This window comes from Schistocerca cancellata, chromosome 4 (assembly GCF_023864275.1).
Source record: "Schistocerca cancellata isolate TAMUIC-IGC-003103 chromosome 4, iqSchCanc2.1, whole genome shotgun sequence".
NCBI classification, from domain to species: domain Eukaryota; kingdom Metazoa; phylum Arthropoda; class Insecta; order Orthoptera; family Acrididae; genus Schistocerca; species Schistocerca cancellata.
The window spans coordinates 286041000-286063010 of record NC_064629.1 but is presented as its reverse complement, the minus strand read 5'-3'; the positions used below and the strand labels follow the sequence as shown (position 1 = coordinate 286063010).

The window sequence follows — 22011 nt, the reverse complement described above, 5'->3', positions numbered from 1 at the left end:
TGCAGACCAACAATCATCCAGAAATTTCTAGGACACATAATTGCCAACATTCCACAGTGCTTAAATTATCTGGGTGATATATGAGGGCATGCTGGAAAGTAATGCCTCCAAATTTTTTATGTGAAATCTCTTAAAGGTTTTTAAATAAAACAGAAACATTACTAACATTCTACATCTTTATTCTTCATTCTTACATAACTGCAGTTCTCTGCCTCTAGAGGGCTTCAAATTATAGTGTATAACACAGAAGTGTGTAATGTTACTATGTCAGTGTGTGACCAACAACATGCTGTAATTGAGTTTCGAATTCAAAGAATTCATCCATATGAGGTGCACCCTTTCCTTCAGTATGATAATGTCAGACAACACGAGTGCTGTGACATCTGCAACAATCTAGCACTTGGGTTCACTGTCATTGATTATCCACCCCTACAGTCCTGACTCAGCCCCTTCCGATTTTCTTCTGCTTCCAAAATTTAAAGAATTCCTTCAAGGACTTCACTTTGATAGTGATGAACAGGTCCAAGCACAGGTGAGATTATAGCTCCATCAAAAAAGTCAAACTATGTACAGTGACCGTGTCAACAAGCTGGTCTCCTGTTAGGACAAATATGTTCGTCCCCACAGTGACTATGTTGAGAAACAAATAGGTAGACATGAAGAATAAAGATGTTGAATGTTAGTGATATACGTTTTATTTGAAAATATTTGAGAGTTTTCACATAAAAAGTTCAGAGGCATTACTTTTTAGCATGCTCTCATAGTAGTCACAGGAAGGACTCAGCAGGAGCATACATCAAATTTTCAGCCCTTTTAAAAGCTGGATTAAAATGTAACATCTGAAAATGCTTCTCCTTTCAGCCTTCTATTGACCATATAGGATATATTCTTAGCTGGGGATGACCTTAAACTGACATCAGAGAATGTGACAGCTATTTCCATTGTTCCTATACCAAAGAAAGTAAATGACCTATAAGTTTTTGTGAACAGCAATACATATTATAACAGATTTATTTCCAAAATTAGAATGATAGCTCAACTGTTGAATTGACTGCATGAAGAAAGGTCCCTTTCCCCATGGTCCACAGATTGTCAGCTAGCATTTCTTAAGTTAAAGGAATGTTTCCAAACTGCTTCTTGCCTCACATTGTATCAATATCATTCACCTCTAGAACTGGCCACAGATGCATCGCCCTATGATGACAAGGCCATTCTATCTTCTAAGAACCCAAATGGTATAGAACAACATGTTGTGTTTACCTCTAAGATGCTCACCACAGCACAAGAATATTATTACTAGATGGAGATGGTGGCACTGACAACTATCTTTGGTATCCAAAAATTATGCATTTCCCTGTATGGTAACTAATTCCAAGCTTGTCACAGATCATCAATCAATGTGATCTGTGTTTGACCCTGAGATGCCAGAATGGACATCTCAGATGTTACAGTGCTGGCTTTTTTCTTATAAACTTACCAGTATTCCATTCATTATTGTACACAGTCAAGCATGTGACTGCATATGTGCTGTCATGGTTCCCAATGTGTCCCAGTGAGGAATCTGATGAACAAGAGACTGTTTGCTTTCACATTGATTCACAGTCATCATTGGCATATGTATCCTTCCATGCTGCACATACTGATCTTGCAGTATATATTCTTATATCAAATGATCCATTTGGTATAAGAATATATTCTGCAGTGAATTTTAAAAAATGTTTAATTATTTATTCATCATTTGGTCACTGTTTAGAGCAATATTGGATGCATCAGTGTACATTTACAATTTCAGCTACAGTACAAATTACAATTTTAGCACATTTATTATTATTTTGCAATAGATTTACATGTAGATGTAAAAAACTAATGAAAACATAGGCAAAACAATTAATATTAATTTAATTTATTGCTTGTAGGAGACCAATTCCACTTTCTGCTGTAATTAATGAGACATACGGAAAATTTCCAAGTTTACTTTTCTTTGACACAGTGTATGTAACATAGTTCTCAAGCTACTGCTTTAATACTGTAGAATCTTTATGATTCTTTTGAACTGCTCTCAAAATATTGTTTTACACTGTGCAAACATGCTGTTTTCAAGTACTCTCTTAGTTTTGTTTTGAAAACTGGTATTGCTTTTATATTTTTAAACTGCTCAGTAATCTGTTGTATAATAAGCACTCTGATTTAGTAGGGTCTTTATCAATTAGTTGGGTGGTGTAATTGTGTAATTCTCTGTTTAGCATTGGTGTACAATTTAATGTGGGACACAAGATAGTTTCAAATATACATATAGATGGTATGGTCATTATCCTATATTCTTTAATATTCTTTAAATTTTATTTTACAAGACTCTCTTGGTGATAGGTTTCCTGTACATCTGATTGCTTTTTTTTTCCAGTTTCAGCAGTATGTTCATATGCTCATTTGCTGCCCTATGCCATATTATTATGCAGAATGATATATGTAGATGAATTAGTTCATAGTACATCTTTCACAGTGTAGCTACATCAGCTGTGTGGAACTTTTTCTTCATTAAAAATACACTGCTGCTTATTTTTGACCTGACCTTTGTATATGATTTTCCTTTCGTAAGTCTGTCTATTTTCAATCCCACGAACTTGCATTGTCAACATCTCCTAGCATTGTGTTCATAAGTCTTATATTTAGTTTCTTTTCACTTGTTCTTACCTTTTCTAGTGTTTCCATGTAGATGTTTTCTTTACATTCACAAATCTTTTCTTTACATTTACAAATCAATTGTTGTCACTTAAATATTTATTTTCCCTTTCTATGTCCATGAAACATAGAAACATAGAAAGATAGATCCCTTACCATTTAGCTACAATATAGCAGGTCAGCAACTGGAAGCAGTTAATTCCATAAATTATCTGGGAGTACGCATTAGGAGTGATTTAAAATGGAATGATCATATAAAGTTGATCGTTGGTAAAGCAGATGCCAGACTGAGATTCATTGGAAGAATCCTAAGGAAAGGCAATCCGAAAACAAAGGAAGTAGGTTACAGTACGCTTGTTCGCCCACTGCTTGAATACTGCTCAGTGGTGTGGGATCCGTGCCAGATAGGGTTGATAGAAGAGATAGAGAAGATCCAACAGAGAGCAGCACGCTTCATTACAGGATCATTTAGTAATTGCGAAAGCGTTACGGAGATGATAGATTGACTCCAGTGGAAGACTCTGCAGGAGAGACACTCAGTAGCTCGGTACAGGCTTTTGTTGAAGTTTCGAGAACAGACCATCACCGAAGAGTCAGGCAGTATATTGTTCCCTCCTACGTATATCTCGCGAAGAGACCATGAGGATAAAATCAGAGAGATTAGAGCCCACACAGAAGCATATCAACAATCCTTCATTCCACAAACAATATGAGACTGGAATAGAAGGGAGACCCGATAGAGGTACTCAAGGTACCCTCCGCCACACACTGTCAGGTGGCTTGCGGAGTATGGATGTATATGTAGATGTAGATAGTTCTTGTTTATAAATCATTTGTTGAGCTACTACTTCCAATGAGGGATGCATCATCTGCATATATGATTACATTTTCTTTCACTGATGCTGTGATGTCATTTACATACAATAAACATTAGTGGACCAAATACTGAGCCTTGTGCTATCCCATACTTTACCATTTGAAAATCAGAGTAAAAGGTCTCCATTTTATTATTTACATTGGATCTTAATTCTACACTTTGTTCTCTGTTTTCTGTAAATGATTTTATTGACTGGCTTTATTCCCCCTGATGCCAAATGTATGCAGTTTACTTAACAGAGTAGTATGGCATAGACAGACAAAGACTTTGAGGGACATTTTACCCATGTTCATAATCATGTAATAACAAGAACTGGCTAATCTAATAAAGAAAGAGATATGTAAAAGCTTGTGATGGCATTCTCTCATGTACTTCTCCCATTAATAATGTTTATCTTATCTTCAGCGGCATTGGAACAGAAAGGTGGATTCTTAGGACACATTTTGCAAATATTCAGAAGTATTAGTATTAAACCCACTGCAAGTTACTGTTAATTACTTTTCAGAACTAAGAAAACATATTATGTAGAGAATTATGTAAAAATCTGCTGAATTTAAAGATAAAAATTGAAATGTATCATCGTGGTTCAATAAAAAAAAATAAAAAAAATACCTGAAACATTCTGAGGAAAAGGACTTGTCAGAATACTGTCAGCAGTTGCACAAAATGTGGGGAAAAGTTTGCCTAGACTGATGAGCTGCAGTCACATGTTGGTGCATATTTATGGCAGGGTACAAATATGTCAAAATTCACTTGAAGTGATGCACCACTCCTGCCAACAAGGCACTAGTCTGACAAGTGGTGGAGTTAATCAAGTCTGAGGCATGCTTATATGAGATAATATGTAACTCGTGAGAGGTCTACCATTACCTCTCAGCAATGTAAAATAGAGGAACCCACTGTCTGTGCATCAAATAGTTCACTTGTAGCAACCTTCAAGTGCTCAGTATGTTCCACAAGGCAATAAATTACCCAGTTGCTCCTGAATTGTTTTGAAATTATTTGAGAAATATTTCTTGTTCCCTCCCCCCCTTCCTCCTGGCAAGCTTCCTCCTGTCACCTTGCCTTTGGTTTTATTAAGCCTTTGTGGGGCACCACTGAGTGAGATACATGCACCTTCAACCCATCTAGGCAAATCTCTATTGTGTGCAGTGGCTGAAATGTAATGGATCACAGTGGCTTCCCACTTTCATCATGCCTCTCCATATCTTTGGTATCATCAGGACAATTAGGGGTGCTATGCACCGTTAGGTAGGGGAATCTAATTCAATTGTTCTTAAGGTTATATTCAAAAGAAATTGTTGTCTGATGACATTTCTGAAAATGTCCTCTGTTTACCATATGATTCTTCATGTATTCTTTATGTGTCAGTTTTATTGCTCATTGTTTTTATGTGGCCATCTCTCTTGCATAAAGAGTTGAAATACAGTTTAAAGGAAGTTGAAAGTCAAAAAAGGAAAACACATTATTGGTACTCTGTAAAAAAGAAGTACAATGTAAATGTATCCAGAATGAGATTTTCACTCTGCAGTGGAGTGTGCGCTGATATGAAACTTCCTGGCAGATTAAAACTGTGTGCCCGACCGATACTCAAACTCGGGACTTTTGCCTTTCACGGGCAAGTGCTCTACCATCTGAGCTACTGAAGCATGACTCACGCCCGGTACTCACAGCTTTACTTCTGCCAGTATCTCGTTCCTACCTTCCAAACTTTACAGGAGCTCTCCTGCGAACCTTACAGAACTAGCACTCCTGAAAGAAAGGATACTGTGGAGACATGGCTTAGCCACAGCCTGGGGGATGTTTCCAGAATGAGATATTCACTCTGTAGCGGAGTGTGCACTGATATGAAACTTCCTGGCAGATTAAAGCTGTGTGCCCAACCGAGGCTCGAACTCGGGACCTTTGCCTTTCACGGGCAAGTGCTCTACCATCTGAGCTACCGAAGCACCACTCACGCCTGGTACTCACAGCTTTACTTCTGCCAGTATCTCGTCTCCTACCTTCCAAACTTTACAGAAGCTCTCCTGCGAACCTTGCAGAACTACCACTCCTGAAAGAAAGGATACTGCGGAGACATGGCTTAGCCACAGCCTGGGGGATGTTTCCAGAATGAGATTTTCACTCTGGAGCAGAGTGTGCACTGATATGAAGCTGTGAGTACCGGGCGTGAGTCGTGCTTCGGTAGCTCAGATGGTAGAGCACTTGCCCGCGAAAGGCAAAGGTCCCGAGTTCAAGTCTCGGTCAGGCACACAGTTTTAATCTGCCAGGAAGTTTCAAAGTAAATGTTTAGTGTCAGATGAGGTTATGTGTTAGATATAGTGGTATTATTTTTGTACACATTAGTATTGTATGCCTACAGAAATAAACAGACTCGATATATTTTCACTAAATGTATGGTATCATCATTTTATAATGTTTTTTATTCTTTCAGGAACACGGATGGCTTTGTATATGCCACAGAATAACATCAGGTCTTTTCTTTCATTATTCAGCATGGCTTGTTGTTGCACTTACCTTTGAAAGACTGTTAATGATCCGATGGCCTATGCATTCATATTCTATCTGCAGAATTCGACCTGCAATTTTTGTTACCACTCTTGTTGGACTTGTGGTATTTTTGCTGAATCTTGCCAGGTTAAAGACCCAAGGTTTGTTTGAATATTAAATGTGTTTCTTAGACCTGTGATATGAAGCAGAATATGTTTGTTTATACATCTGTATGTGTAGTGGCCAATAAAATAATATCCCTGCTGCACCTGTGTTTAAGAATAGGATTAATTGCTGCATGCCACAGACAGGACATGTTGAGTTGCAGACAGGCACAACAAAAAACTGCTATACATGTGAGTTTTCAGCCAAGAGGCCTTCTTCTAAAATAGAAAAGGCACACACATCCACACAAGTCAACTCTCACACCCACATGACAACTGTCTCTGACCACCGAGGCCAATGGCCAGAGACAGTGGTCACGTGTGTGTGTGTTTTCTTGTGTGAATTTTTGTGTCTTCTTTTTAAAGGAAGGCATTTTGGACAAAAGTTCACAAATACAGCAGTATTTTTGTTGTGCCTGTCTGCGACTCAAGATTTCTTTTACATGTTGACTATCACATTCATTTTGATATGGTGCTGTTTTAACTGGCACTGCAGTTGACTGAAATATCATGCTTGTATTATTCAAACCATAATAATGTCATGCTACTGCTAATAACACTTTCATTGTCATCTGTTGGTCATTATATGGCCGTACTTTGACACAGGCACTAGCTGAAATAGTCTCATGTCAGAGATATAACACAGCATGGTTCTCCAGCCAAGTCCCACAAACCAGTACCGAAGGAGTACCACCTTCATTACCCAATATCATACTTGACTGGAACAACTTAACCACATCCTTTGCCTGGGCTTCAGATACTCATTATTGTGGCTATAAATGAGTAAAATCCTTCCCACAATCATTCTCATCTCTCCCAAAGTGATATTTCACCTCACCCATTCTAGAAAATGCACTGCCCCATGCTTATGCCATATCTACTCCCAACTCTTCACCAGTTGGGTCATATCCCTGTGGAGTACACGACGCAACATTCATCAAATGCACACCATGCTTGACTTCAGTGGCTGTTTTACAACCCATTCCACCTGGATTGTTCCTCACCCCACTCACCCCCCCCCCCCCCCCCCCCTCCCAGCACTCATAGGAACCACCAGCATCACTGCATTATGCAGTCTCCACTAGTCCCTGCTCCACACTCAGCTCCACTCTTGTTCCCATTCCTCCCACTTCACTCCTTTATTCAAAATTCACTCCTTCCTCTCCACAGTGTCCCTCTTACTTTCTTTTATCTAAATATTCTCCTGACACACTCTTCTACTTAATCCTGTGCCACACACAACTTCCCATACCCACACCAGGATGAGCTCACCAGTGTCATTTACTCTGTGCCATTACCTTTACTCTATCTGTAATTTATATTTCACCAAGAACTTTCCAGTGTAATATTAAATATGATCTTGGATTTTTAATAATTTCAGAGAACTGGGGTCCATAGCCTGTGGAAAATGATTGAATGATGTCTTCTTCCTTTTACTCAGCATCTATGTGCAATTTTCTAAGTAATCTGGATATATTTATCACATGAGAATGACCATAGAGAGTGAAACTTGCCAATTGTGTTAGATGTATATACTTCAGTCTGATAAAAACAGCCTAATAAAGCGAATATAGTGTTACTTAATGATTTAGAGTACATATTGTCAAAAGTGATACTGCTACTATTGCTGCTCCTGATGTCCTGGTAACTGGGTTTACAGATTAGTTGACATTTATGTATCAGTAACATAACCTACTTGTGTTTTGAGAACCCACTGAAGGAAAGAAAAGTGAAAAATCATAAATTCTACTTCAAACATTTATTCATGCAGAAAGATCATCCACTGTTACCAACTGATGGCTGCAACAACTCTCATTGGAAGAAGGCAAAATAAGCCCCCCTAATGTTGAAAAAAAATTGAAACTATTTCACATGACACTGCAGGAACTTTTTATTGGGTTCTACATTGGATACATTATGCAACTAGCCTGTTTTGTATGTGTATTATACCACTAAGTATGGCTGTGGTGGTCTGGTGGGTGGACCACTGGACTTCAGCACTGGAGATCTTTGATTCAATTCTAGTGAGGGGCATGGATTTTTTACTGTTCCAGTCCCTTGAGGAAATCCCCAGGTCCACTCAGACTGCTGATAAAATGAGTATGGAATCTTTCCCAGTGCAAAAGGCTGACTGGGTGTGGGGGCCCCTTCCCCTCATAGTGCCATGAAAACAAAAAGACTGCTCCCTACCTGTAGTGATGCCGATAGTCCAGTCACAAGTTTGTGCCACAGACTTCACCTTCACTTGTACTAAACCCTTATGCCATAGACAGCCACACAAATGAAAGAGTTTAACATCCAATTTATATCAAGATCAGCATAGGCAGAGCACAAGCTCAGACTAAGAGGAGCATCCCAGCAGTTTCCTACAATGATTCATGTACTTCCAGATAACCTAAATCACAATGACCAGATATGGATTGAAAAGCACGTACTTTGAATATAAATCCTGTTTCTTAACTAATGTCTTACTTCATTAGTTGAAATATGCCACCTCACTTAGTTGACGAAAGACAGTAAGAAATCACATCCCTTCAGGAGAAGGGTACAGAACAACAACTCAACATTATAGATCAATATCCCTATTATTTGTCTGAAACATTTTTGAAGTCCATTATTATGATATTCCTGAAAAAAAAAGTACTGCTTCTCTCCAATAATCAATAAGGATTTTTAATGAATCACTGTCAGAAACACAGCTCACCCTCTTCACACATGATATCATGCCAATTAGAATATAGATTAACAGATAAGTTTCAGTTTACTGGTATTAAAGGCAAATGTGAATTATGTTAACAGAGGACATAACAGGGGCCGTATTAGCAACAGAATGTAGATTAGCAGAACAGAGAATGTAATTTCCCATCACTCCCTTTGGAAATGGAACACAGAAAGCAACTAATAATGGCACACCAACCTCCACCATGCAGTTTATAGTCATTTACGGGAGAGATAAGATGCCAATACACCAAATAAATCCAAATGTAGTGTAGTTCTAGAGAATGCATACAAGCAAAATTATTTTCTTGATGAGATCAAGAAAACGTAAGCTTGTAAGATTATTATACAGTTTATTCTGTCTTTAAGTGGTGGTAAATCATTTATTATTATTAGGGGAAGGTGGGGTAAAGTGGCCACTCTAAGTGAAATTGAATTTTCATGAAACCATGGCTATTAACAGAAGCTTGTGGCATATACCAAGTATTTATAGCTAAGGTAAAAGTATATGTTGTAAGACGTATAAACGTTTTTGTGAATGCTTCCATAATGGCCAATTTTACCTACCTAATGGGATAAATTGGCCAGTCCTTTGCCACCATTCCCACATAGACTGTTAAGTTTAAAAGCATGGGTAGGCTTATAGTTTTTATTTCACCAGTGACTATTATTAAAAGAACAGTAATATGAAAGAGAAGGAAATGTGTTGCAATACATTGCTGGCATAAAAAGATCAACAAATGAGTAGTATTAATTATTCCTAATGATGTAAATAGAGAAATCAGTGACTAACTGTGGGTTACTATTTCAGTCTAATTCAGTCACAATTTGTCCACTCAGGAGCAATATTGAGTCATGTACAAACTCGCAAGTGAAGTTGTCATCATTCTCATCACATTCAACCCACAGTTCATGAGCTCAGAATTTATAACTCCAACATCTTATCCATACTTCATTTTCTTTAGATCCAGAAAATGCTACCTTGCAGTAAAAGCAATCTGTGCCACTGTCCTCATCAGTGGATTTTTCTTCTTCCATTTCTTCTTGAAAAAGTTTCTTTTTAGCAGAAACTTTTTCAGCATTTGGTCCCACTTTTAGCTTTGTTCCTTTGTTTTGTGTTGCCTTGTAGGATATCAGCCTCATCTGTTTGGTTTTCTTTGAACTTCCTTTTTTCCTTAAAAGTTCTTCATCTTTCTTTATTGTAGCTTCAGCCAACACATTTTTATAAGGGTTTGAAGTGATTATGGCAGTCTTTCCTTTCTTACTCCTAGTTTGTCTTTGATTCACACATTGTTTCTTAGGCTGAGGTTTTTACATCCTTTGGGCTTAAGTAGAACCCACATGTTGCATACTCAGAGGGACATTCTTCAGTGGTCAGACACAGAGGGAAACCTTCTCTTGGAGAAGGCTTATCACCTATAATCTGAAGGCAGCCTGCACTTGAAGACAGCTCTTAAGTTGGTCCCCTAAATGAACAAGTAGGCCTCTTTGAAGAAGACACAGTGGTCTGGTGCCCAGAGAGACCAGCATTGCAAGAAGACTCAGCATTTTCACAGTAAAAAGAACCAATATTTGAACAAGGCACAGTATGTGTTTCCCCATCCAAAGGAAGTAGGTGCAGTAGAGATTGCAATTGTAAACACATTAGGATCTAGAGGAAAAGTTGCACACTTTTGCTATCATTGGAGTGGCTGCATGAGTGCACTTACTTGAAACAGTGTAATAATTATTTCTGGACTATTGTGAAGAAATGTTTCACAAGCTTGTATGTGGAAGGTTTCAAAAGGAGACATAAATGCCACACGCAAAGGTTGAAGTTTGTGGCTACAGTGTGGGGGCAAGCACACAACAGTTGTATGACTTTCTCTGGCATTATAAATAAAACCTATGTTCCTAGTATGGGTGGAGTGAACATCTAAGATTAGTAGAACTGGCTGCTGAGCAGATGATGTTGTATATTTTAAAAACTGTTCACTTTGCATCCAATCGCTAGGGTGGCATGCAATGCAAATTCAGTTCCTGGTGGGGCCCTATTTTTAAGTTCAACCTTCACTCTTCGCATAGGGACAATTACAAAAGGGGAAATGAAATTTCCTTCTGAAGACATGCACACTACAAAAGTCAACAGCAAAAACTGGCTCCAACTTATTGTCTTCCTTTGAGTTCAGACACTTTGCTGTTCTTGGGCTGAACTGTCAGAAGACCAACTTCCTTCAATATTAATAAGATGTGCAGGTTGAAATCATTTATCTTATAATGTTTTAAGGATATCAGAAAACTTGTGTACGGTCATCTTGTCAGATGCTTGTGCTCTAGCCATAGTGGAAGATTCTGCTTACTAAGATTAATATTAGGATGGCTTTCTGTAAAGCACACCATCCAGACTTTGTCTGCCATTTCTGACTCTTTGTTGGAACAATGTCATATTTTGTTATGCTCTGTCAACCGGATTGCTAATTCATTGTAATTCCATAAAATTGCTTTTCCATTTCAAAAATGTAATTAAGGATTTCTTGCTCTTGTTCTTCACTGAACACTGCCCTTAAGCTGTCCATAATATTTTTACTGCTATTTTCATCTCTGTTTTTCTTTATAACTCTTCATTTTAGTGTATTACATAGGATATTGAATGGTTTTTCTACTGCCAAAAAAGGCATGTTATCATTCTCTACTTCTTCAATTGGGTTTTTCATCACAACAGGGTCCCATGTTTGTTGCTCTGTTTACAAGATGTATTTTCGTGGTATCTTGAAGCTCTTGCAAACCCTTGCAGAAGAGCAGAATAACGGATATTAGATTTGAGTATAAAATGATTTGTAATGTTTTAATTTTGGTTGTTATACTATGCATAAAATATGGAATTAGCTAAAACTCTTTGGATAAACAGATATAAAATGAATTGTCAGGAATAGTGGCCATCTGTGGGGAAAAGTGGCCACTTTGACCACTTTTCCGAACTTGTAGCATGACCAGTTTTCCCGATTGGCTATACCAGTGGTTCACACATGAAACAATACAACCAAAGGAAACGAGAATGACATATTTGTAAACTAAAAGAAATTGTGTGGGCTGTGGTATCACAAAACCTATTGCCTTACATAACAGTGAAGCAGTTAAAGTAATATGAGTGACTTACCTTACATGAATTGATTGAAAAACTTAAACATTTTCATGGAAAAATAACAGAGCAAGCTTCCTTTGTCAGTGTCACTGACAACACTAATGGTGCCCCGAACCTAGTCTGGTCACTTCTCAGTAGGAAGCAACATAGTTGAAAACATCATATAAGCAGTGGCCACTTTTCCCAATCTGGCAACTTTAACCTTATTTCCTCTGTTATTATTATTATTATTATTATTGCTGTCCCACTGTGTTACATACAGGGTGTCCCGGGAGGAGTGATCAATATCGAGGGAATTGCAGGAATGATCATCTTCGTCTTCAATACTGTGAAACAGATCTCTTCTACTGTAAGCTCTGTGTTTTTGATAATTTGGGGGGAGGTAGTTTCACATTTTATGCAAAACAAATGTGTTTCACTCTTAAGGTATGTACTTCAGATCCATGTTTACTAGACGTTTTGCTTCAAATGCTTGTTGCTGTAATCTCCTCGAATATTGAACATTGCTCCTGGGACACCCTGTATACTGACAGATGTATTGATCATAATTTTTTTGCATCAATATTTATTAAAATGTGTAATTTTTATATCAGTCGTGTATGAAATAAAAGCACCATGCATATGTTTGTTTCATTAAATAATAGCATCCAATAATAATAATTCCTTTTCATGTTCTGAGTATACAATCTACAAATGTGGTCCGCAGGCATGTTAAAATTTGTATAATAAATTGTTTAAGTGTGTGATACGTAAGATTTTATGTACATCAAAATGATCAATATATATAAAGTAACTTGTGGCTTTGCTGGTATCTGGTGTTTTAGGCTTTGAACAAGATGCCGTGTATGAGTATGCGTCATGTAGCAAAGTTGGGAGGTCAGAAAACTGGAGTAATTCCACCTATTTGTTTATTTCCATTTCGACATGGATTCCAACATTTCTGATTGTTGTCGGCAATGCATGCATTGTTTATCACCTACATCAGTCAGCTAATCAACGATCAAAACTAAGTGGTAAGTTTTATGCACATTTTTATCTATGATTTAATTATTATGACCATCTCATGGATAGTGAAGTTATTGAATGGGTAGGAATGCCATGAACTGGAAGTGAACATTCTAATTGTCACAGATACATAATCCTGGTTTATGCCTGTCTGCTTCTTATACATCATTCTTTGCAACTCTGTGTTGTGAATACCATACTGGATATCTCATTAAAAATTCTCAACAACAGTTGTGTCTCATTTCAGAACTAGATTATACACATATTGTTGTTAGTTCAGGGGCTGAAAAATTAATGCTTTAAAATTAGTCACCTTGCTTTCAAATAGAAGAGGTGCCTTGAGCAGAATTGTTCATTATTGTTAAGTGTGCATTTTGGGATGATGGAACAAAGGTATCTCATGTCAGTTTGGGTCTAAGCTACATTTCATTCAGTAATATCACTGAAATTTACCAAAGCCAAAAAGGTTCTGTAATATAGTGTAAGAGACAGACAACAGCACAGCCACAATGAACCAAAATTTATTCTTCTCCCAAATACAAGAAAACAACAGTTGAGAACATATACACAAACTTAGAAACAGTCCAGGTAAGAAACAGTCCAGGTACCAATATAAGCAGTTGCTGAGTGAATATGAACACAATATGAGAGCAAGTGCCTGCTGCACTGTGCTTATAAAGGGGAGACTGTGCAGCAGATGCCATGTTGTATGCATAAGTCGTGTGGCCCTCTGCAAGTGGCCTCTGGTGGCTGGCTCATGCAGATGGCATTGGTGGAATATTCGAAATGAAGTGTGCTGGTGGCCTGGTGCTGTGGTGCATATCCAGGTATTAGATGCAGTGTTATAGCACCCCTTCCACCTTGGGAAAAGAACACTCCACCAATGTGCTCATCAGGGAGACCGCTGAAACACCCGTGGCCTTTTCTGTGGATGTTGCAGTTGATGATGGCAGTGGTGGAAGGAGATTCTGAGTTGAACCAATGAGCAGAGGTGGAAGTGGCACATCTGTGCACATATGTGGCAGCTGCTCGCCCATGAAGTAACATAAGAGAGAACCAGCGACAAATGCACTGGTAGTATTTCGATGCCTGATCCCTTGATGTTGTGGGACTGTGCCAGTGGTGAAGGCACCACCATTTGGTTGGGGGCACTGTGGATGTCAGTGTTGAAGGACCCAAAGGCACCAACCTAGTGGCCGGCAGAATTGCCGGTGGCAATTAAGTATTGCAGGAAACCCAGGCAGCATGAGACATGGCTTAGCCACAGCCTGGGGGAAGTTTCCAGAATGAGATTTTCACTCTGCAGTGGAGTGTACGTTGATATGACACTTCCTGGCAGATTAAAACTGTGTGCCCGACTGGGCCTCGAACTCGGGACCTATGACTTTCGCGGGCAAGTGCTATACCATCTGAGCTACTGAAGTACAACTCACGCCCGGTTCTCACAGCTTTACTTCTGCCAGTATCTCGTTTCCTACCTTCCAAACTTTACAGATGCTCTCCTGGGAACCTTGCAGAACTAGCACTCCTGAAAGAAAGGATACTGCGGAGACATGGCTTAGCCACAGTCTGGGGGATGTTTCCAGAATGAGATTTTCACTTTGCAGCAGAGTGTGCGCTGATATGAAACTTCCTGGCAGATTAAAACTGTGTGCCCGACTGAGACTCGAACTCGGGACCTTTGCCTTTCACGGGCAAGTGCTCTACCATCTGAGCTACCCAAGCATGACTCACGCCCAGTTCTCACATCTTTACTTCTGCCAGTATCTCGTCTCCTACCTTCCAAACTTTACAGAAGCTCTCCTGCGAACCTTGGAGAACTAGCACTCCTGAAAGAAAGGATACTGTGGAGACACGGCTTAGCCACAACCTGGGGGATGTTTCCAGAATGAGATTTTCAATCTGCAGTGGAGTGTGTGCTGATATGAAACTTCCTGCCAGATTGAAACTGTGTGCCCAACCGAGTCTCTGGCACAGTCTCGGGCACACTCCACTGTAGAGTGAAAATCTCATTCTGGATCAGAAGCCCTGCTTGGAGTCCTGTCCAGCCGAACATGCTGAATGAGATGAACAACTTAATGCAATAGGCAGTGATAGCAGCTGCAATCCCGGAACCTGTAACACCAAACCCTTCCACTGCATATTGTCACTTATCACCTAAATGACAACAAAGCATTTCATCCTGATCAATAATAGGATCTTTCCCCATCAGAATCCGGAACAGTGCATCAGTGCTTTGCGGTAGGCCAAAAATGCATTTCATAGTTGTAGCAAGACAGAAACAAGGCCTACCACTATAGGCAAAGTGTGAACTGATGTCTGATGAGCAGGAACAGGGGCCACCACAGTGATGTCACACCAAGCCTCAGTATGATCACCTGCAGCACGAGATACCTCAAAAGATTGAGCAGTATTTAACACTTCAGCCAAAAATGGATTTTCACTTTGTAATGCATGTTGATGGACCCTCCTTCTCAGGAGCCAACCAAATGATAGTGTCATGGACCATAGAATCAGCATAGGAGTCATGATGAGCATTGGTAAAAATTGACATTTGCAGATGATGCCATGGAGTTGGACCGCCCAAGCCCAGTGGGACTGGTGGGGCTGTTTAAGACAAAAATAGAAATCTACAGATGCTGCAGTGATGTGCATGCATTTATGGTGATAATTTGACAACAACTTACAGATTTTTCCAAATGAAAGTGATGCAGGTTCCTCGAGTAGGGCTAACTGGTACAACAACTGGTAGATTTGAGGAGAAATCATAGAAAGAAACAAATACCTTCACTTGTTTGCATCAGTTATGTCAAAAATGGTAGCCAATGTGGTTTGCAAGTTCATGAGAGCAACCATAAGAGCCTGCTTGTGCTTGATCAGAGATTGGAGCATTGCTTCCTCGGACAGAAGAACCAAGGGAACAACCAAGACTAAGTACATGGAAGTGAGCAGCATACTCATTGCCAGTTGTATCATACAGTAAGACACAAACAGCAGCATGACCACAATGAACCAAAGTTTATCCTTCTTCCACATACAAGCAAACAACAGTTGAGAAAATAGACACAAATATTGAAGCAATCCAGGTACTGATACAAGCAATTGCTGACAATTAAGTATGAACACAATATGAGACCGAGTGTCTGCTGCACTGTACTTATAAAGAGCACAGCTCTAGTAGAAGGCACGGCAGATGTCATGCCATGTGCAAAAGTCATGTGGCCCACCACATGCAGCCTCGGGTGGCCAGACCATGCAGATCTGTTGGCAGAATATTTGAAGTGTTACACAGCACCAGCCTGGTGCATACCTGAATATGACATACAGGATTATAGCAAATTCATCACAAAAGGTGTGGCAAGTATATTTTACAATGTTTAAAATGTGGCCTTCATGCATTTCCTGCTGCTAGGAGCACCCCCAAAACTAGATTGTGCTTTTCAGAACTGACAATTCAGGAAGCTTTGAAATGAAATGCTCTTCATTTTCTTTCTCTGTCTGCCACTTGCACTAGCACAAAGTTCAGAACTTTGAATGTGAAATTTTTAATAATGCTCTACTTTTTCCCAAATTTTGTTTTTCATATGTTGATATATGTTATGTGATAATGTTAATCAAGTACCTACTCCATCTGCAGAATGGTTATATCCATATATTTCTTTTTATTGTGTAGTGTGTGTATTGTTCAAATGTATTAATTAAAATACAGTGTTATCATAAAATAGCCAGTTTATAACCAATGGAAATCCATCCTAAGTATATGAACATTTGAATAAAGTCTATAATTTCATTAACATCTTCTCTTAACATTGATGTAATTGAAAGATTTTCCAAAACAGCAACTGCAGACAAATCTTTGAAAAATACATCATATGGTATTCATTAGTTGGAAATTAAAGATGTGTTAAATATGCAGGAGAGCTTCTGTAAAGTTTGGAAGGTAGGAGACAAGGTACTGGCAGAAGTATAGCTGTGAGGATGGAGCGTGAGTTGGGCTTGGGTAGCTCAGTTGGTAGAGAACTTGCCCGCAAAAGGCAAAGGTCCCGAGTTCGAGTCTCAGTCTGGCACACAGTTTTAATTTGTCAGGAAGTTTCATATCAGCACACACTCTGCTGCAGAGTGAAAATCTCATTCTGTCTTGTATATTGTATAAACTACACAAAACACTTTTTAGTCTTTTTCCATAATCTTTTTTGTTACTGTATGTTCTACTTTTTGAGTTGTAAGCCCATTTTCTATTACATAACTCATTCCAAAGATGAAGATCAAGCAAAGATAAACATGTCAACTTTTTGAATCTGTATATTTGTGGCCTTTGACAAATTACATATAGATTTGCAAAATACATTAGTGCAGCATATACAAAATTCATTAGTACAGTATTTACAATAATTATGCTATTGTACAAATTAATGACCTTAGGTGTCATTCTCATTGCTGAGATTTTCCAAGGTAAATACCACCTTAACAGCAAACATGGCTTTGCCTCCATGTAACTCCAAAATCAATGATATTGGATGGGTAGTTGCATTCCACTGACTGAAAACATCTATCTAGTGTAAACTGGAATAAATCCATAAGGTGAAACAATGGCTACATATTGCAGTTCACATGTGATCTAGAGCATTGTACACATTAGTGGTACATGGCAGGAGGTATTGCATCTGTACTCGGGCTCGTTCACTACCTATTTTTCATGTGCGTCATCTACAAAGGGGGTTGGTAGTGAACGCTTGCATTTGCACCCTTAATACTGAGTCATATGTTGGCTAGCCTTTGAACAGCAGTGAATTCAATACACATTGTCTATACCTCAGCCTTGTGAAAATGAGGTACACTATATAAGTTCAGATTGAAACTCATTTATTCAAAAGAAACACTTTAACTTTGTAGCCATGCATTTTTTTAAGTTCACAAATAAATCCGATCTGGATAATAATAATCTGTACAGTTTATACACATGGTTTATTTTCTCGTACCTACACACTTTCACATCGTTCCTTCACATACACTGTTGTCCATGCTTACACTTGTGGCACTTTGCCGCTCTGAACTTACCACCACAGCGGACAATGACCAAAGACCTCCTGTTCCCGCTCATATCCCCCATTCTGAGTCAGGTCATGTGACACTACATTAATCAAAAAAATCTCTAAATATGGCCACAATTTGTTTACAATTTTTATAAGATTTAAATACTTAAACATAAATACATTATATAATTTTACACACATTTATCACAATGATTTTATAATTTGTTGAAATTAAAAGAAAAACAAAACACTGTGCAACAGAACTACAATGCTCATCAAAACACTAAACAAGTATTTTCCCGTCTATTTTGCACTGTACTATTTTCACTCTGCATTTAATACATAATTTTATTCTTAAGCATGGAAAATTAAAATCAGTACTAATTTATGACACGCTATCAGATTACATCATTAGAAATAACTCCATGTTTTGGCACAACTTCAGCCCTCTTCCTTCATTTAATGACATCTTTGCACGAAATATGAAACATACAAATATTTGTCTGGCACTACAAAGACAGAAACTGAATGGTGTCTTCATAATAAAATAACGACTTACTTTGCAGTTGTTCTAAATATCTTTATAGCTTAATTCCACTATGAGACATTTTGATTGAAGTACACCAGCTCAACATATTATTCCTGCTGCTGTGCTTTAAATTTAAATTACGAACTACTTGAAAGAGCTCCATATTATCCCCTGTTACCTTACAGTATGTGTGCTGGTAGTTTCCTGGCATACAGATCATTGTCATGAATATATCTGCAGACAATACTTCTGGATGTCAATAAGACAAAAGGGGCAACAATTTTTACACTCTGCTTGTCTTATGCAACATGCTACTTTCTTTTAGCACTTAGAAAATACATTAAGTAGAAGATTTGCTACAGTCTACAGATTATAATTGGGTGCAGTCAGATCCAACTTGTAACAACTGTGTGTCATTTTCCTGTGTATAATATTCTGTCTGCATTCCACCACAGTTCTATTTCTACACCTACATCTGTACTCAGCACACCACTGTGAAGTTCATGGCAGAGTATGCATTCCATTTTACCAGTTATAAGTTTTTTCCCCTTTCCAGTCATGTATAGAGCATGAGAAGAATGACTGGTTAAAATACCTCTGTGTGTGCTGTAATTGATCCAATATTGTTTCCACAATCCCTATGGGAATGATATGTAATGGGTTTTAGTATATTCCTAAAGCTATCATTTAAAGCTGGTTCTTCAAACTTTGTAAGGATTCTGTCTCAGGATAGTTTATGTCCAACTTCAAGTGTGTGCCAGTTATTTCAAAATCTCTGTAACACACTCCTCTGGGTCATACAAACCTGTGATCATTCATGCTGCCCTTCTTTATATATGTTCAGTATCCAGTATTTGGTATGAGTCCAATACATTTGAGCAATATTCTAGGATGGGTAACATGAGTGATTTGTAAGCCATCTCCTTTCTAAACTGATTGCATTTCTCTAGTATTCTATCCACAAATCAAAGTCTGCTGCCTGCTTTACCCTCAACTGAGCCTAAGTGATCATTTCATTTCATGTCCCAACACAGCTTTTTGTGTGAATTTACTAAGTTCACCTGTGACTCATAGATACTGCAGTCATAGGTTACTATGTTTCTTTCATTTTGTGAAGTGCACAGTTTTATGTTTCTGAACATTTGAAGCAAGTTGCCAATCTGTCCACTAATTGTAATCTTATTAAGACCTGATTAAATGTTTGTGCAGCTTCATTCCGTCTGTACTTTATTGTAGGTAATGGCATCATCTTAGAAAAATCTGAAGTTAGTATTAATATTGTCCACAAGGTCATGAATAAACAGCATGAACAGCAATGGGCCCAACTCACATCTCTGCGATACACCTGAAGTTATGTCTACATTTGTCAATGACTCTCCATCCAATGTTACTTGCTGCACCCTCTCTACAAAAAATTCTCAGTAATGTCACAAATTTCACTTGATACCCCATGTGATCATACTTTTGATAATACTAATAAGTTTAGGTTTGATAATGAGAAATGCTTTCTGGAAACATAAATACTGTGTCTACCTGATGGCCTTGATGCATAGATTTCTGTCATCATGTGAGAAAAGTGCAAGTTGGACTTAATGTAACTGATATTTCCAAAATCCTTTCTGGTTGGCACAGAGAAGGTCATTGTGTTCAATGTACCTCATTATGTTTGGGCTTGGAATATGTTCTAAGATTCTGTAACAAATGGATATCATGGATATTGGACAGTAATTTCATCGATCACTTCTGCTACCCTTCTTGCAGATAGGTATTCACTTGAAACTGGTTTTATTGGATATTCACTGGAATTCATGGAAATTCATTGGAAAGAGTTATATGTTGTCGTTCACTAGCATGCCACCTATTCATTTTTTTATAACTTTAACTTGAGGGGCCATTAAACCAGATACTACACATTGGCATAGTTAGTACCTCACTTCCTTTTGGAATGCATTTAACTTTTGTTATTTTATCTTAGCATCTAGATTAGTTCATATTTGTTATATGTCTTTTAAAGCTAGAAATTCCTTTTTTTTTCTTTTTCCTTAACTTATTATGCATGGTAGCTTCCCCACTCTTAAAACTGTATGTTGTAGGATAAGCAGCACGTTAACAAACTAATCACATAAACTTTTATTTGATATTGTGACAATTTGCGAGTAAACAGTTGCAACTATTCAGTTATCATCCTGATAATCCTCTCCAGATGAACAATTATAGGACATACTGTAAAATTTTAACTAAAGTCATTAAAAAATCTAAAAGTACAGGATGATCAAAAAGACAGTATAAATTTGAAAACTTAATAAACCACGAATAATGTAGATAGAGAGCTAAAAATTGACACACATGCTTGGAATAGAACCAAAAAAACAAAGTTCACAAAATGTCTGACAGATGGCACTAGACAGCAAAACGTCAGTGACTGTGCATGACAATCGTGTATAAAAGGAGCTGTAATGAGAGAGATAATCAGATGCGCCAGCAGTCACAGCATGTTGACGTTACCTGAAGAGGAACTTTTAGTGAAGCTGTATTATCAGAATGGGGAATGTGCTAGTTCAGCGATACAATCCTATCACCATAGGAAGGGGATTCGAATGGGTAAAGGTCCGTTGACAAATGCAGCTTCTTCGAGGAAGTGCGTGGTTCTGGTTTTGTAACTGCTACCATGACGGGTGAGAGGTACGTCGATATGTTACAGAATCACATCATCCCCAGCCTGGCTGATAAACACCTTCTGGAACGTACCATGTTTATGCAGGATGGTGCTCCACCCCATATTGCTGGATGCGTGAAAGATCTTTTGCACTTGTCGTTTGGTGATGATTGTGTGCTCAGCCGCCATTTCCATCATGCTTGGCCTCCCAGGTCCCCAGACCTCAGTCTGTGTGATTATTGGCTTTTGGGGTTACCTCAAGTCGCAAGTGTATCATGATTGACCAACATCTCTAGGGATCCTGAAAGACAACATCCGACGCCAATGCCTCACCAAAACTCCAGACATGCTTTACAGTGCTGTTCACAGAATGATGGTGGACATATTGAGCATTTCCTGTAAAGAACATCACCTTTGCTTTGTCTTACTTTGTTATGCTAATTATTCCTATTCTGATCAGATGAAGCGCCATCTGTCGGACATTTTTTGAACTTTTGTATTTTTTTGGTTCTAATAAAACCCCATCTCATTCCAAGCATGTGTGTCAGTTTGTACCTATCTACATTATTCATGATTTATTCAGTTTTCAAATTTATACTGACTTTTTTGATCACCCGGTATGTGCATAGAATCTGAAATTAATTGTTCAAATAATAAAATCAGAACGATTTGGAATGTAATAAAGAGGGAAATAGGTACTGCATTATCTGACAACGTAAAAACTGCTGTCCTAAAAATC

The 22011-nt window shown here is 38.3% G+C and overlaps 1 protein-coding gene across 1 annotated transcript in view; it reads left to right on the top strand.

Annotated features, from left to right (window-relative positions):
• The window catches only part of LOC126183717 (uncharacterized), a 368227-nt gene that overhangs the window by 332186 nt on the left and 14030 nt on the right, over positions 1 to 22011 (top strand). The window contains exons 5-6 of the mRNA XM_049925904.1: positions 5991 to 6207; positions 12874 to 13062. Of these exons, the coding sequence (XP_049781861.1) occupies positions 5991 to 6207; positions 12874 to 13062 (406 nt within the window). The remainder of the gene's footprint in view (positions 1 to 5990; positions 6208 to 12873; positions 13063 to 22011) is intronic.